Below are 16,232 nucleotides of genomic sequence, written 5' to 3'. Positions count from 1 at the left end.
GCATGGCACACACACACTGAAAAAGCAACCCAGGCTCTGGGAGCACCCACACACCCACTTTAATCCCAGCCCCAAGGCGGCTCGAGGCAGCTCAGAGCAGAGGGATGCGGGATGGCTCCCAGAGGCGCCGGGCCAAGTCGTAGGCCTGCTGCACCACCAGCTCGGAGGGGATGATGCCCAGGTGCAAGGTCAGCAGCTCATAGCACTTCACTACCTCTGCCTGGTGGTTCTTGCTGTAATAACGCAGCAACTTCCTGTGGAAGAGAAGACAGGGGGTTGGCAGGTACAGTGCACACAGGCAACCCCTCTCCAACGACCTTCTCTCTGTAAAGCACTTTGCAAAGACACAGCAAAACCATGGCACCAGGCTGGGACATGGGCTGGTGCAAGTCCAGTGACACCACTGGTATCCTGGCATCACCCACAGGGATCCATGTGCCATCACACCTTTGAGCCCTGGTGCCAAACCACAGGGCTGGCAACTGCTCACCTGTAGTAGTCCCCTGCAAGCATCCCAATGGGAGCAGAATCATCAGACAGGACTGGTATCTCCATCACCTCCAGCTTGTAGCCCTGGGAGAAATGACAGCAGAGGGCAGGAGCTGGGATGGGACCACCGAGCAGTCAGAGCTGGCTAGGCCTACAGCCCTGCTCCCTGGCCCAGGGAAAGAGGGCTCAGCCCCTTCCTGGGCCCACATACCATCTCATTCTCAAACCAGAGGAAGTAGGAGCAGCAGTAGTCGCCATCCTGCAGCATCAGTGTTGTATAGCCCTTCTGCAGGTATCGACGGGCCAGTGTGATCAGGGACCAGACCTGGGGGACAAGGGACACCTGAAGCCTGAGCAGAAACCCCTCCAATTTCTACCCTCTTCTGTGGTTCCTGTCCCACATCTACCCCATGAGCAGTACCTTTTTCTTGATGAAGGCGGCCAGGGGTCCCTTGCCCAGCTCTGAGCTGGACTTCTCTGTCACACTGAGTGATGGTGCCATCATTTGTCCGGCCGTGCGGTCCACATAGATGAAGTGCACCAATCCAGGGAAGTCCTCCAGGTATGTGGGATGGGTTAAGGGAGTCCAACAACTTTGGTGCCCTTCCAGGACAGCCCCTGAGCCTCGGGAAACCACCTTTGTCCACTACATTCCTCCCCTTGATCCCGGTGCCAGGGTCCCACTCCCACGTCTGCTACCCCCTTAGGGACACCCCGTTGGCAGGTTGGGTCCCCAGCTGCAGGGATGGGTATGACACCATGGTGATATTGCGCCTGCTCTTCACCAGCAGGAAGTCCCGCCAGTCCAGCAGCTTCTCCCTGCCGAGAAGAGGCACGGTGAGAGGCCAGGACCCACAAGCCCCAGCAGAGCCGGGTGTGGGGCAGGCCCTGGCGATGCTGACCATCCCCCTGCACTCACCGCATCAGTTTCTGAGCACGGTCCCGCAGCCCTTGGGACAGGCTGTGGCCAGCAGAGGTCAGGAAGAGCTGGCGGTACACGGAGCAGAGCTGTCGCTTCACATTGGCCACTGATTGCAGCAGCCTGAGCCAGGGGACACAGACAGCTGAGTTTGGACACGGACCCCAGCACTGCAGGGACAGCTGTGCTGGTCCCTAGGCTGGGAAAGGTCCCTGCCTGTCCTGGAGATTTTGCCTGGCTTCCCCTTACTCACTCTAGGGAGCTCCCAGGCTCACTCCGAGAAAATATCTTGTTCTTAAAGTCCAACCAGGTGTTCTGCAACTAGAAAGAGACAGGACTGTGTCAGGCTGTGGAGAAAACAGGACAGGGTCCTCATGTCCCATGCCCACCTGGATGTCCTGTCCACTCAGCTTCTTCACAAATTTGTCCATGCGCTGCCGCAGCTCAGCGAGGAATGGGTAGGAGCGTGCGACTCCCACCTCTGGTCCCTCTTCCAGCTTCTTCTCCAGCACCAAGAAACCATCCAGCAGTTGGTACAAGGTGATGGCCACCTGGGTCATGGGGCCCTGCCAGGGAAAGGAGAGGTGGGTCAGGCAGGACCCAGTCCCACACAGCTTCCCTCATCTCAGAGGCAGCTCACCTTGGTCAGCAGCACAAGGGAGATGCCTGGCCAGAGTGGGAGGCAGTGCATGGTGTGTGGCAGCAAGGGGCAGTAACCTTCCCGCAGGCTGGCATCCAGAAAGATCCTTCTGGGGTTTGAAGCTTCAGGGACCAGAGGCCCCAAGGTCTGGAGCAAGTCCTCTGCCATCTGGGAAGACAGGGGAGATACTCAGTCCCCTGTGGGGATGAGAGAGCTCACACTAAGAGTGCTCTGTAGGGATGCAGCATTGCCTTGAAAGCTGCAACCAGGCAAGACAGAACCAAAAGAGCTGGAGGGGCCATGAAGCAAAAGATCAGCAGTGAGGAAAGTACCCAGGGACCCCAAAGGAGCGGCAGAGAAGAAGAAGACTGTTGCAAAGACAAAGGTTGCAAATGCCTTAAACGAAGGGCAGTGTTTGCTTGCGGTGTGTGAGGTGTTGCAGCATCCATCAGGGAAGCAGCCCAGAAAGCCCAACGGCAGCAGAGGGAGACACTGGACTGCTCTGAAGCAGCCCCGCTCCCTCTCTGCAGACAGCTCGTTGTAAGCAATGCCTCAGAGAAGGAGATCAGAGCTGTCACAAATATGCACAACATGGGGGACACGGGGTACCCACAGCTGCAGCACAGCAAGAGAGAGTGATGAGGACCAGAATCTGCGAAAGGCACTGGGGCAGGCTGGTGAGGTGTGGAGCTGGGAGCAGTTGCAGGACTCTGCGCTCACCTGGACGTCTGCAGCATCCACCTCGCCGATGCTCAGCATCTCAGCGCCCTCTGACCAGCTCTCACTGCCTGCAGAGAACATGGCAGGGCACCCTTCCAGCCCCCACCAGAGCCCTGGGGCCTCTGCAGGGCTGGGGGTGTGGGGCACGGCTGCTGCCCAGCTGGGCACTCACCTGTACTGTGCCCGCCTGGAGAGGGCTCGGGTGTGTAGTACACCTCAGGCACAGAGAGATCATCTGTGTCCTGCCAGCAGAAACGAATGGGTCAGCGATAGCAGCGATACAGGCAGCCCTCCCAGCAATCCCACCCTGCAACTCCTGATCTCAAGGACTCACTTGGTCATCTGAGTCCTTCTCTGCAGCTCCATGGGAGCCAGGGCCACTCACAGGGATGCTCTCACTTCTCTTGGGTCCCTGAGGGAGAACATTCCCTGCTGTGGGCTTTCAAAAAGAGAGAAAAACCCCTAAGCCCCAGCTGTCAAGGCATCACCCCATGATGGGAGCACCCTGCCTTGCTGCACCCCCAGTCCTGCTCTGAAGCACCTGTGGGCCAAGCTCCTCCTCAGCACTCTGGCTGGGGTACAGGTCCTGAACCAGGAGGATGAGGACGAGCAGGTCGGCAGGGCGGATGGAGCTGGCGTTGCGGCTGCAGGCCAGAGAAGGACAAGGTCAGCTGGGAGGACAAATGGCTGCCCTGGGGAGGGTGGTGGGACTGGGCACACCTGGAGTAGAAGGCCAGCAGCTTGGTGTGTACCAGGAGGAAGGCATGGCCCACTTCATCCCCGCCACGCTCGGGGCTGGCGTTGATGTGCTGCACCACTTGTCGCTCCAGGAACTCGATGCATTGCTCACACAGCTGAGGATGGATCAGCCGCTCCACGGCCTGGGGTGCAGGAGGAGGGGAGGCTGCTGAGCTTCCTCAGCCCCAGCCTTGCAGTCCTAGGGGCAGGTCTGAGCTTCCATTGCTCCAGGGAGCTGCCCTAAAGTCCCCAGCCTACTGCCTTTTCCCACATCCTGGGACTCCATGCAGCCTCCCTCCCTGGAACAGTGAGGGACAGCCCAGATCACTGGTACCTCCACTGCAAAGCTCTGGTCCTCCTCCCGCAGGTGGCTGTAGGTCTCCAGCAGGCCCCGCAGCAGGCTCCACACGCGCTCCCGCTGCTCCGAATCAGCCGGCCGCAACCTGCAGCATCACAGAGGGTAAACAGACAGCTGCCTGTCCTCTCCCTGCGTGACACTGACACACCAAAACCCAGCTCCCTGCGTGGGATGTGGACACACCAAAACCCAGCTGCAGCCCAGCAGGCAGGGGGTCCTGCTGCAAAGGGGGGGGTCCCATCCCCCGGTGCTGCATGAAGGCAGCTCAGGGCAGCCCCCCCAGCAACCCGACATGCCACCCTGCGCCGGTGGCTGTGCCTGCTCACTCCTTGCGGATGAGGTGCGAGTCGAGCGTGACGAGGCCACAGTGAGCCTCCACCAAGCGCCGCAGCACGAAGAGCGTCCGGCGCAGGTCGTCCTCGCTCTGCGTCCCGTCGCCGTTCACTGCGATGTACAGGCAGTCCCCGAACTGCAAACGCCAGCGGGGTCAAGCGGGGTCAAGAGGTCCCCGGTCCCCGGTGCCGCTCAGGGCTCCCCGTGCCGATCCTACCATGTGCAGGACGTGGAGTTGCCGCCCGCTCTCGGTGGCGAAGCAGGTATAGGTGTCGGAGAGCTTCTCCAGCAGCGCGGCGCAGGAAATGATCAGGGGGGCGAAGAGGGTGTTGAGGCTGTCCTCCAGCGCCGGGCCCTGTGCCACACTCTCCCGGTCAGCGCCCACGCGCGACCGCGCACCCCGCGCTCCCTTCCCCGCACCCGCGCCGCCCCGTCCCGCCCCACCTGCCCGGCGTGGGACGACCGCAGCCGGCGGAGGAAAGCGGCATCGGCCCAGTAGAAGAGCAGCTCGGCCGCGGTGCTGGCGATCAGGACGCAGCGCATGGCCCGCGGCCGGGGGGAACACCGGCACCGGAGCACCGGGACAGGGCGGCTCCACCGGCACCGGCACCGGGCGGCTCCACCCGCGCCGCGCCGCTTCCTGCTCCGCCGCGCGTGACCGCCGCGCCCACGCGCGCAGCGCCCCCGGCGGCCCGGAGCGGCACCGCACCGTGTGACAGCGGCACCGTGTGACCCTGGCACCGTGTGACAGTGGCACCGCACCGTGTGACCCCGGCACCGCACCGTGTGACAGCGGCACCGTGTGACCCTGGCACCGTGTGACAGTGGCACCGCACCGTGTGACCCCGGCACCGTGTGACCCCGGCACCGCACCGTGTGACAGTGGCACCGCACCGTGTGGCCCCGGCACCGTGTGACCCCGGCACCGCACCGTGTGACAGCGGCACCGTGTGACCGCCGCACCGCACCGTGTGACAGCGGCGCCTCACCGTGCGACCGCGGCGCTGCACCGTGTGACAGCGGCATCGCTCCCACCCGCCCGGCCCGGCCCGGTCCGCGGCGGACAGAAGACGCCGGCGAGGTTGAGAGCCCAACTTTATTACACCTCCGGTAGCGCCTGGGCGCGTCGCAGCTGCTCCTGCCTGCGACACCGCCACTCTCCCGGGCAGGACACGCTCTCGGCCCGCCGCTCTGGGATGTATAATTTAATTATCAGCATTTCCGGCCGTGGAGCCCGAGCTCGCCCGCTCGGGGCGGCCCCCGGCGCTCCCTCCCCTGCCCTGCCCCGCCCCGTCCCGCCCGGTGCATCCCGCGGCGGGCCAGGCCGGCTGGCGGCATCCCGGCGGCAGCAGAGGGAGCTGCTTCCATGCTCTTGCTGCACCGGAGCACTGCCCGCCTCCGGGGAGGGGGTCCGGCTGCTGCAGCGGTCGTCCCGAGGGGCAGCAGGACCAGGGGGTCGGGGAGGGTGTTCGTCCCGGGATATACCGGGGCTCAGCACCCCAACCTTCCCTGCAGCCAGTGGGCACCAGGGCCCGGGTGCTTCTCGCAGCTCACAGGACGGAGGATGGCAGGCCCTGCAAATTGGCTGTCGCACTGCTCTGGCGGGATGGTGGCCAGGGCACGTGGAGCTCTGCGGTCACAGGGCAGGATGGTCCCAAGGGGGAGGACATCCTGGGGGTGAGGATGAGGGCACGGCGTGGAGCTGCCCAGCACGGCCCCACGGCGAGGCTGCGTGGGCTGCCGAGGAGGCAGCGTGACCTGGGCAGTGCACAGGGGCAGGAGCGGGGCTGGCGAGTCCCTGCTGGGCCGCAGGCTATCGGTACCGACAGGCCAGCGCGTTCACATTCTTCACCACGTAGAAGCTCATAGTCAGCGGGGGGATGACCAGGGTGCGGCCGGCCCGCAGGGGGCGAGGCTTCAGCTCGGGGAGGGTCCCGTCATCCACCATGGCCAGCGGCTGCCCGTTGAGCTGGACCGACCTGTGGGAGCAGGAGAGGGTCAGCGCAGTGGCACTGGGGCCGCGACAGTGGTGGCAGTCCCAGCCACCAGCATCAAACTTACTTGGAGTGGAGCCCGTCCTTGCCATAGGGCTGCAGCAGGTACTGGTGGACAATCTTATCCCGCAGCGTCCCTGCCAGCTTGATTTTCTTCCGGGAGCGGTGCAGGTTGATGATGTAAAGGGTGATGGATCCCCGGACATAGTTGTGACTGCAAGGGGGAGAGTAGGAGATGAGGGCTGCACTGCCATGTCCTCAGGGAGCATCGCCTCCAAGAAGGGGCTTGGGGGTCTCTGTAAGAACTGGCCTCATGCAGGCATCCAAATTCACTATCCTGCTGCTGCCCCTTCACCGGGAGATGCCACCTTCCCATCATGAAGCCTAGTTCTGAGGTGACACCTTTCTTCAGCCAGCAGTTGCACGGCACAAGAGGCCGCTGCCACGGTGTCCAGAGGGGGGGTGGCCAAGGACAGAGTGTTAGCCCCAGGACGGCCCCCGCCCGCCCCCTCCTCCCAAACCTTGCAAGGAGGAGGCTGAGAACGGAGGGGAGCTCTATGCGTCTGCCCCCGCCACCCCAGGCACCTGACAGACAGGTCCAGACACTGATCCTCTGTCCCTGCCTAATCGGGCAGCCCCAAACAAAGGCTATAAAGCACTTTGCACCTGTCAGTTACTAGACAAGGTTTCTACCGAGCTGGAGGCATGTTGAAAGCATCTGGACTGTGTAAAGAAACAGTCTCTCCTCCTCTACAATAGCAACTTGTGTCCGCGGAGGAGGTGGCCGCCCCCCCGGCTCGCTGAGGTGCTTTCAAAGACCTTATCAGAGAAACAATAACCAGGCCAGGCTCCCCGGCAGCGCGGCCCGGGTAACCCGAGCGAGCGAGCGGGGCCCCTCGTGTGAAATCCACTCCCTTGATCTCCGCTGCCCGGCCCCACCGGCCCCACCGGCCCCGTTCCCAGGCCCGGGCTCGCCGCGACTTTCATCGGAGGCATCGCCATTCCCGCACTCCCCTTCACTGTGACAGCGGCCAGAGCAGGACCCGAGTGAGCATCCTGGGAAGCCGACCTGCACCAGCGTGTCCTTGTTGCCCCCACCTCCTGTGGGTGCCACCGATCCCACCCTGTGACCCTGAGCCTTCCTCGCTCCGCTCACTTGTGGTAGCTGGTGCAGTGGGCGTAGATCCGGAGCTTGTCGCGGATGACTCTGCCGGGCCGGGGTTTCCTCTGCAGACCGGCCACGTGGATCGCCAGCACCTTGGGACCAATGAGGCGCTTGTAAAGCAGGGACAGCCAGTAGTCCTGGGGGGCAGAGGGGACAGTCAGCAGCACAACAGCCCCCCCTACTCACAGAGGGCCTGAGCAGGAAAGGCTGGCTCCCCTGCTTGCAGCCTGGCAAAATTTTGGCGGTTGGGGTGAAAATGTTGTGTGCCAGATGTCTGCATTGGGATGAGCTCTTTTTGTGCACTCCAAGCCATAATGGCACGGATGTTTCCAGGAAAGAGATTCAGGGAGGAATTAATTGTCCATGCTGAGAGACACAGGTACCCTCTAAAGGAGCTCAGATCATGGCTGGGTTGCAGAGCATGGGGAGCAGCATGAGCACCCTCGCACGTACCCATGGACCAACACACAGCCGTGCTGTGGACCTGCACACCAGCTCCAGCTGATGCTCACAGGCTGGTGATGTCTCTGGAGCAGGCTCTTCCCCCACTCTCTACACAGAGCTGGAGCACATCAGAACTCTCCCCTGCTCTTTGTCTCTATTTGTGGCACACTGCCTTTTGGGACTGCTGAGGGTGCTCAGCTCCCCAGAGGTATTTCTCCCATTTTAAAGCCTCCTGTGGAGCATGGGGAAGCTCAAGAGAGAGGAAATGCTTAGACCCTACACACATGCATAAGTGATACAGCCTTAATTACGTCACCACACACTGCTTTTTCCCGCAGGGCACGGCCTCACACGGCACACAGGATGGGCCCCAGGCCCCGGGGAGGGAGCTGAGGCTGTGTGGGCCCCCCTCTCATCCGCTGCAGGAGCTGGGAGGTGTGTGGTAAATGAAGCAGGGTTGTGGGAAGGGAAAGGGCAGGCTCAGACCCTCGCCTGCTGTTCTGCAGGATGGGGCTCTGGCCCCGCTGCTGCTCCAGGCACGGCAGGTGATGCTGGGAAGATGGAGCCTCTGGCCCAGCTAGGGGTACACAGCAGGTGCCATGGGATGGGTAAGACAGTCAGCAGTGATTTAGGGTGAGTGTGCAGTATTTCAGCACAGTCAGTGCCTCCAGGGCAGTGCAGGAACCACTGTGTCCCTCCAACATCTGCAGGAGGTGAGGGGAGAGCAGTGCTTTTAGCTTGCCTTGCTGGCAAAGCTAGCTCTAAAGTCTCAGTTTCAAGAAGGATGTGAAAGTACCAGAGAGAGTTCAAAGGAGGGCCAGAAAAATGACCCAGGGATGAAAAAGGAGTCGTCAGCACTGGCCTCAAGGCACTTGAGCTCTTCAGCTCACTGCAGGGAAGCACTGAGGACAGCTGCAGCTTTTCGCATCATCGCAAATCCGCTTGTGTGAGGGGCCCAAATCGTGTTATTTGCAATAAATTACCAGGGCCTGGTGACACCAAGCACTTGGATGATGAATTACACACACACACCTAGCATGGCTGAAACAAACCTGCTGAGGGCAGACACTCCCTAGCTGGGCTGGTGCACCAGGGCTGCTCCTTCCACTGGCATGAGTGAAGCCCAGCCAAAACCATGCCAGGGCTGCTGGGCTCCTGCAGCTACCAGCTCCTGTTCAAGTAAGACCAGCTTGGGAAATAGTTGCTCAAAGCCACCCAGGGTGGCTTTTCCACTGACCAGTGACCTCTTCCTCAGCCCTGACAGCAGCTGGCACCTGCTGCCATGTGGCACACCCTGTGCAAGCAAGTTCCCCGGGCTGGCAGTGCCCACATACCCCTTGCAAAGACGTGCAGTGTGGTGCTGGACATCCTGTCAGGGGCAGCCTCAGCCAGGCCCAGGGAGACAGGTTGCTCCAACCAGTGCAACTGCAGAAAGGATTTGTCTTTTGGAGTCACAGAAGACTCTAGTTGTGAGGGCTGAGCAATACAGCTGTAGCAGTAGAGGAGGGATAGCAGAGAGGAATCTGGTTTATTATTAGTCCCATGAGAATTGAGGGATCTTTCTTGGTTTAAATACTTTGCAGAGCCATCAAGCCGTAGTGCAGGTGAGGAGCACCTGAAGGCAGAGCCTCCCTGTGCCTCAGGTGGTCTCCTGTCTGGGACCCCTGATTTGTGGGCAGGAGGGGAGCTTGTGTTGAGTGAGCTGACGTGCAGAGCTCAGGGAGCCTCACCTTCTGAGCCCCATGGGGCCAGTGAAGACATACAAGCTTTCCACTAGAGACGGAAAGCCCAGAGGGTCCTACTTGATCTCTTGGCACAGTTTACTTCATTGCAGAAGTTTTAGAGACTTCAGCTTTTGGAAACAAGGTTGATTAGGCAGGCCCTGGGGCAAAGCTGTTTGCCAGACCCTCCTGTCTGCAGAGCCATCAGGAGAAGGGCAGGAGTTATCCCCACGCTCTCTCCTAGAGGCAGCAAAGCAGCTCTGCTGCCCACCTGAATTTGTTCAGCTCTGTGCTCCCCACATGTGAGATGTTTCCATAACCAGAAAATCAGAGTAAAAGAGCCATAGCCCTTCAGTCTCCTGGGAACTGTAACCAACAAAGGCAGCTGAATTTCAAACAAATTTCAAACAATTCAAACAATTCACACAGGCTGTGAGCCTGTGGTGCACAACCTCCTCTGGCTGGGGCAGCCAGGGCATGGCTTTCTGTTCCCAAGTCACCAGCAGCATCAGCTGGCTGCTGCTCACCCTATTCCACTTTTCACTGCTTCTTCCTGCTTCTGAAGCTGCCCAAGTTCTTCCCCTGTGCTTTATGCACACTCGAGTTTCAGCAGCCAGTTACAGAGAGCTCCAGTGCTGCACCTTTGTCTGCATTTTTCCACAGTCCAAGCAACCTGTGTGGAGATAAGGGCTGGCTGGTCTGAACACCACAGGACAGAGGGCTTTGCTCTTTTATCCCTTTGTTGAACCTGATGGCTTCTTTTTGACAAAAGCATCCTACAGAAAAGTAGTGATTGTGGTTGTGAAGATCTGGAGGGATGGAGAAGCTGCCACTTCCCAGGGAGCCTGTTCCAGCAGTTACATATCCATACTGTTAACAGTCCCACTCCTTATTTTTGTCCTGAATTTGTCTGGCTTCAGCTTCCAACCAGTGGTTCTTGTTCTTGCTTTTTCCACAAGATTAAAGAGATTCTCAGCATCCAAAGCTTTCTCCCCATGGAGGTCCTTACATCCTGTTCAAGCCATAGCTGCTTGTTCCTCCAGCAAGGCTGGATAATGCTGCTTTTAACATTATCCCTGAGTTTTATGTGCTTCTTAAGTGGGAGTTCAAGGTTTTCTCAGCCAAACCCTTTGCAAGGTCCTGTGACAAGCAGAGTGGGGCAGGGCCTCATCCCGAAGGGAACAACATTTTCTGAAGTCAAAATCGCCAGCTTCAGACACTAATGCTGCCTTCATGAGCTCTCATGCCCCCACCCTCAGGGACATCATCTGTTTGCTGTTTTGTGTGTGCCCCTCGTTGTGTGGAGGTTGTGGAGAACCGAGCAGTCCCTGTAACATTTGCTGCTGTATTGGGGAGTCTGTGAGTGAGCACCACAGGGGACAGTCTATGAATGGGGAACAAGGCTCCTTCTAGCCCCAAACAAGGGAGCTTCAAGTGGAACTGACCTGCCAGAGGCACCAGCAGGGGAGGAGGAGGCAGCACACAGAGATGCTGCAGCCAAGGGGCCCCTTGCCTCTTCCCTCTGCTCTGCCCTGCTGGGCAGGACAGACCTTTGATCCAGACACCACCGCCCATGAAAGGTCAGCTGATGCTGACCAATCCCTCTTTTGCTGAGGCCACATCCCAGCAGTGCCTCACCACCAGTCCTCTGAAGCTGCTGACGTCTCTGCCTGGGCATCTGTTGCTTTCTCTGTGCTGATCCTCTTCCTTCCTGCTCTAACGGCTGCAAACACTTCATCTCACACCACTCTTTCCTGCATTGCCTTATGCCCTTATGTCTTCCTGCAGCTTCCTCCTCAGGCAAGTGGTCTGCAGCAAAATTCCTGCAGTGGGAGTGGCAGCCACAGGAATTGCTGCCAGGCATCAGTGGCACTGAGGGGACAGCCTGCCCAGGAAACAGGAGAGTGCTGGGTAGGACGTGACCCCTGCCTACTGCCCAGCACAGCCTGCCTCCAGCCAGTGGCCTCCCCACCTTCTTGGGATCTGAGCAGATGGAGGAACAGCCAAATCTCTCTTTTGTCATCACCTCTCCCTAACAGGGTCCAGGCGATGCAGGCTACCGGAAGGGAGCAGAGTTGCCAGATCAGAGGGCTTGGAAACCAAATGCAATTCTTCTGTTTCCTGTTCTTCCAGAGCACCAATCCACTCTGGGAATGGTCTTTCTGCCCCATCTCATCCACAGCCCTGGGTTGGCTCTGTGACCAAGCTGGGCAGGTTTAGCACTAGCATGGTGCCTCTGGAGATGTGAGCCATGGCTGTGTCCATCCTTCCAAGACCAAGCTGCTGCTGCCTGTCCCAGATGCATTTTGTTTCTGCCCCAGACTCCTGTGCAGGAGGAACAGTCAAGCTCCAGCTCTGCACATGTCTTGCAGCTCCAGTGGGTGGGTGCCAGAGCTGCTAGCAGGGCTTTGATCCATTTAAGGGTCCATGCATATGCACTTCAGAGTGCACCAAGAGGGAAAGGCCCCTTAACCCACCGTGACAGCAAGCAGAGTTTAGCTGCTTTAAATCTGTCTCCTCATTCACGGATACAACGATCCTCAGAGACAGCCTGGAACTCCTGGAAGGAGAAAGGGTGCAGAAAGCAGACAATGCCTCAGTCCCTGAGACCTGATAGAAAGGACAGGCAGTGGATTGGATGCTCTGCTCAAACCTGCTCCAGGCAGTTGTGCCAAGGCTCTCTGGAAGACTTCCACAGGGCACCATTTCCACTCTGCCCTTCAGCAGACCATGCTTTAGCTTGACATCTCATGGGAGAGCTTTTCCCCTGTGCACACCTGAACTGCCCGGGACTTCACCCCTCCCATCTGTGGCCAGAGCAAACATCCTCTAACAACAGTTCCTGCCAACCCTTGCCCCTCTCACCCCTTCCCTGTCTGCAGGCATCACTCCCACCAGAGTCAGTGCTCTAGCGTGCAGGGCAGATGGGGGTGCCAGACGCCCGCGCACAGATTTACAGTCCTCAGGAACAGCTTCCATGTGTGTGTGCAAGCTCCATTGAACCTGCTCCCTCTCCCCACCCTTTGTCACTCCCAGACTTGGGCCCGGGCCTCTGCCTGCATGGCACACGGTCCCAGACAGTGACCCGGAGCCGAGGGTCCCTGCGGGGAGCAGCGGCCGTGCTCCTGCCCCGGTGCTCGGCTCCGCGTGTGTGCAGCGCGGCGACACTGAGAGATGTGCAGAGGAGCGGGTGCAGCAGCAGGGCTGAACCCCGCTGGTGCCGGGATGGGCATGGGCACAGCTGGGCGAGGACCCGGCCCCCGCAGCCCTGGCCAGGGGAGCGCAGGGGCGGGAGAGGGACAGACCGGGGGACGGCTGGGACCTTCCGCTGCAATTAGCGGCGCCTCCTGCCAAAGCAGCTCCGCTAATGAGCGCACCGGGGAGCGAGTACGTGCAGCAGGCGGAGCACGGCCGGGGACCCGCTCCTGCTCCTGGCACCTCACCGAGGGCCCCTTGCCTCCTTGGGCCCGGAAACTGGGGGGGGCCCAACCCATCCCCTAATGCGGAGGTGCTCGGGACAGGTCAGACAGACCTGATATGAGCCCAGGGTCCTCCCTCCTCCAGGACAGAGTCATGTTCTTTCCCATTGAGTTCTCCTCAGTGCCTTTGGGCAAAGCCAAGGAGGTGAAAAATCACCAGCAGCATCCAAGCATCTGATCACAGCACCATTGGGCACAGCCCTTCGCACTGCTGTGATGCTTTCTCAAGGACACCATCAATTCACAGGCAATATCATATTGTCTTCTACCACCACAGCTGAGCAGGCAGCCCCTGCTGTCCATTCACCCTTGATCCCTCTGGGACTTTCTCATCCTGCATATGAATCTTATATGCAGAAAAGAACTTTAAGTATCTACTGAACTCAGTATCTCCCTGCCCAGAGTCATTAGAGGAAGGTCCATGAGGAGCCACAGGAAATGGAAGTCTGGTTTCCAGCTTTGGCTTTTCCATGGGGTTTGTGTTCCTCAAGTCCTGCCTAGAAATATGCCCAAGTTTTTTCTCTGCATAGATATAACCTTACAGCATTGTACATTAAAGGAGCAGAAATCAATACCAAGGATGGATAAAAAAGAGGTGAGTACCACGTGGAAGAGCACTGAAAAACATCTTTAACATTCTGTAAGAATCTGAAGAGAAATCTCATGTCTGCCTGGGGTGAAATAAATGTATTGCTTCCCTCTGGACTGTTTCAGAGAGATATTAAGGAAAGAGAGATAGAGTATGTACGTTGCATGCCTGAAATGATCCTAGAGGTACTGTATGCTGGATCAGCATTTCAAAGGCACTGCCCTGTGACGAGCAAATATTAGTGCTGCTCCTGCCCTCCTTCCCTGCACTCCTTACTCCCACACATGTACAGGTTTAAGTGCAGGCAGGCAGACTGATGTACCTGCATAAGGCTTTATTTGAAGGGCTTCTCTGACTATTATACAGCTGACTGCTCCAATCACTCAGCAAGAAAAAGCACTCCAACCATACATGAAAATGTTATCTCAAAAATAACAAGGTAGTAAAACACTTGAGCTCAGAGGGAGAGTGGACAGGCAATTCTGGCAACCAGAATGGGCACTCAAGCTGCCCTTCCATGGGTGAAGGATCTGGAGGGGCACACAAGGACCACGTCTCTTGCAAAATGTCCCAAAAAGCACAAGATGTCGCTTAGCTCACGAGTCAGCTGAGTATGGGAAGCCCAGCAGAGATGCGAGCATCTTCCTAATTTCACTGCAAAGCTTCGGTGCCTGTTGCCACTGAGACCATTCTCTTATTGGACAAGCAGCAGGGGCAGGGAGGAGAAGGAGGTGCAAAGGCGGCTCTGGGGAGCCCGGGCCTGGCTCCCAGCTCCCTGAGGAGCTGCCAGCCGGAGCTGTGATTGATGCCGTGGCGGTGCAGCCCTTCTCTCAGCAGGCAGCTGAGAGCTGCCTCACGCCCAGCCGGCGTGCGGAAACCTCTTTGTCATGGCAGCTAATGAGCAGATTGTATTTCACAGCGCCGGCCCCGCACAGGTACAGCCAGCGGCTTTTATCTCCTGACAGCTCCCACGGGAAAAGAGCAGCCGCCGTCCCGCAGAGCGGGTCACCGCCCGGTCTTGCCGGGCTTTACGGTGCTTGCAGCTTTTTAAAACCCTTTGTCGGTTTTCACCTGTCCGTGGCTCTTCTATAGCGCAGGAGTGGAGGGAAAGAGGTTGTGGAAGCACCTGCCTGAGTTTGTGCAGGAGCACAGTGGTGGGATGTGGGATCGGCGCTGAAGAACATGGGAGAGTGAGGAAACAATCATGACAGCAATTGGCACCTCACTTACTGGGAGACTTATCTTTAAAACAACAGCAAAATCCAAGTTAAAGACTTCCATTGTGTTTATCAGCCTGGGGTTTATTCCTCTAACTCCTTCCCTGGCTCCAATCCCGTTCTGAACTGCATTCCTTTTCCAGCTGATATCTGGGGCTGCTGCCCTGCTGTGCCAGCAGAGCTGCCCACGGGCACCCTCTACCCCCTCTGCCAGGAGAGCTGGCCATGGGCACCCTGTGCCCCCTGTGCCAGGAGAGCTGGCCATGGGCACCCTCTGCCCTGCTGTGCCAGGAGAGCTGGCCATGGGCACCCTCTGCCCCCCTGTGCCAGCAGAGCTGGCCATGGGCACCCTGTGCCCCCTGTCCCAGCAGAGCTGGCCATGGGCACCCTCTGCCCCCCTGTGCCAGCAGAGCTGGCCATGGGCACCCTCTGCCCCCTGTGCCAGCAGAGCTGGCCACGGGCACCCTCTGCCCCCTGTGCCAGGAGAGATTGCCACACCCTTGACACTCAGCAGGCAGGAGCTGGCCTGCACCCATCCAGCCAGGAGCAATCTGGGGTCTTGAAGCCCTGGGAAAGGGGGTGATGTGGCTTGGTCAGGGAAATCCAGGCTCTTCAGGAGAAATCCATTGAGCTGTAAGCTCAGGTTCATCTCAGACAAAGCTCAAAGCCCCCTAGGCTGGGCCCCCAGAGCTGGCAGGTGAGCTTGCTGGAAGGCTGCATATGGGAACACACCAAGGTGCCCCAGGAGATACCCAGAGCAGCACAGGCAGGAGGCCATGCTCTCCTGCTCACTGGTTTGCTCTCTGGAGCCAGCCTGATGCTCAGGGATGCTGTTTTCATTGCCTGAGCAGGCAGAGCTGGCTGAGATGCAGCTCCCTCAGACTTTGCTCCCCTGCAGCCACCCCTGAGAGCCCAGCACAGCATCAATGGCAGGCTCACAGTGTCAGGGTTGTGCACATCTCCAACAGGGATCCCCAGCCTGCTGGCAGTGTCTGCTGGGTCATGGACCAATAAATCCCTTCTAGCAGAGATGCAGAGCACTCAGCTGCTCTGCCAGGCTCTCTGCTTGCAAGGCAGTGTATTTACTAACCCCCAGAGGAAAAGGAAACCCGCTACTTTTAACAGGTTCTTTCATATGGTTTCCTTATCAGCACCATGTGTTCTGGGAGGTCCCTCTGCCCAGGTGTTGCTGAGGAGTGAGGGATGTTGTGGGGCACTGATGAGATCACTACTCACTGTGAAGCTTTCGCCTTGGTTTCTAGAAATCTGAAATCAGGTGCTGAAGCTCCAGCCCGTCTTCCCTTGGGCCAGCACCCCATCCACCCCTCCAACTCTCCAGCCTGCCCTGGTACCCCTCAGTGGTACCAGCCTCTCTCCTGTGCCACAACCCTGGGGCATCAGACAAAATTTCAGCTACAGAGGTGTC

At 58.9% G+C, this 16,232-nt stretch overlaps 2 protein-coding genes across 3 annotated transcripts in view; both read right to left on the bottom strand.

The window, feature by feature from the left end:
* Nucleotides 1-35: 35 nt before the first annotated feature.
* On the bottom strand, nucleotides 36-4,860 carry HPS1 (HPS1 biogenesis of lysosomal organelles complex 3 subunit 1). 2 transcript variants are annotated; one of them, XM_071446233.1, is made up of 18 exons: nucleotides 4,642-4,860; nucleotides 4,415-4,552; nucleotides 4,191-4,333; nucleotides 3,841-3,949; nucleotides 3,489-3,649; nucleotides 3,310-3,412; nucleotides 3,103-3,207; nucleotides 2,941-3,010; nucleotides 2,769-2,836; nucleotides 2,049-2,216; nucleotides 1,798-1,974; nucleotides 1,662-1,729; nucleotides 1,409-1,531; nucleotides 1,243-1,308; nucleotides 911-1,055; nucleotides 701-814; nucleotides 491-573; nucleotides 36-254 (listed from the first exon to the last, which is right to left on the bottom strand). In XM_071446233.1, the coding sequence occupies exons 1-18, from the start codon at nucleotides 4,738-4,740 to the stop codon at nucleotides 92-94; spliced, it is 2,103 nt and encodes a 700-aa protein (XP_071302334.1). In that variant the 5' UTR covers nucleotides 4,741-4,860; the 3' UTR covers nucleotides 36-91. The 2 variants fall into 2 exon arrangements, with proteins under 2 accessions (XP_071302334.1, XP_071302333.1); XM_071446232.1 differs by lacking the exons at nucleotides 36-254; nucleotides 491-573; nucleotides 701-814 and having other exon boundaries at nucleotides 991-1,308; nucleotides 3,103-3,180.
* Nucleotides 4,861-5,274: 414 nt separating this feature from the next.
* Nucleotides 5,275-16,232, bottom strand: part of HPSE2 (heparanase 2 (inactive)) — a 105,473-nt gene continuing 94,515 nt past the window's right edge. The window contains exons 10-12 of the mRNA XM_071446323.1: nucleotides 7,348-7,493; nucleotides 6,259-6,405; nucleotides 5,275-6,176 (exon numbers count right to left, since the gene is read on the bottom strand). Coding sequence (XP_071302424.1) covers nucleotides 6,011-6,176; nucleotides 6,259-6,405; nucleotides 7,348-7,493 — 459 coding nt within the window. The 3' untranslated portion in view covers nucleotides 5,275-6,010. The remainder of the gene's footprint in view (nucleotides 6,177-6,258; nucleotides 6,406-7,347; nucleotides 7,494-16,232) is intronic.

The sequence above is a fragment of the Agelaius tricolor genome, unplaced genomic scaffold, assembly GCF_023055355.1.
Source record: "Agelaius tricolor isolate 1412-34295 unplaced genomic scaffold, bAgeTri1.0.p SCAF_22, whole genome shotgun sequence".
Lineage (NCBI taxonomy): Eukaryota > Metazoa > Chordata > Aves > Passeriformes > Icteridae > Agelaius > Agelaius tricolor.
Note: the sequence above shows the minus strand (reverse complement) of the source record. Positions and strands in the feature narration are given on the sequence as shown.

Coding starts and splice junctions, on each gene's coding strand:
- HPS1 (XM_071446233.1), bottom strand. CDS start 4,740: ATGCGCTGCGTCCTGATCGCCAGCACCGCGGCCGAGCTGCTCTTCTAC. Junction 1,975..2,048: donor CCCTTGTGCTGCTGACCAAG/GTGAGCTGCCTC, acceptor TTTCCCTGGCAG/GGCCCCATGACCCAGGTGGC. Junction 1,730..1,797: donor TGAGTGGACAGGACATCCAG/GTGGGCATGGGA, acceptor GTCTCTTTCTAG/TTGCAGAACACCTGGTTGGA.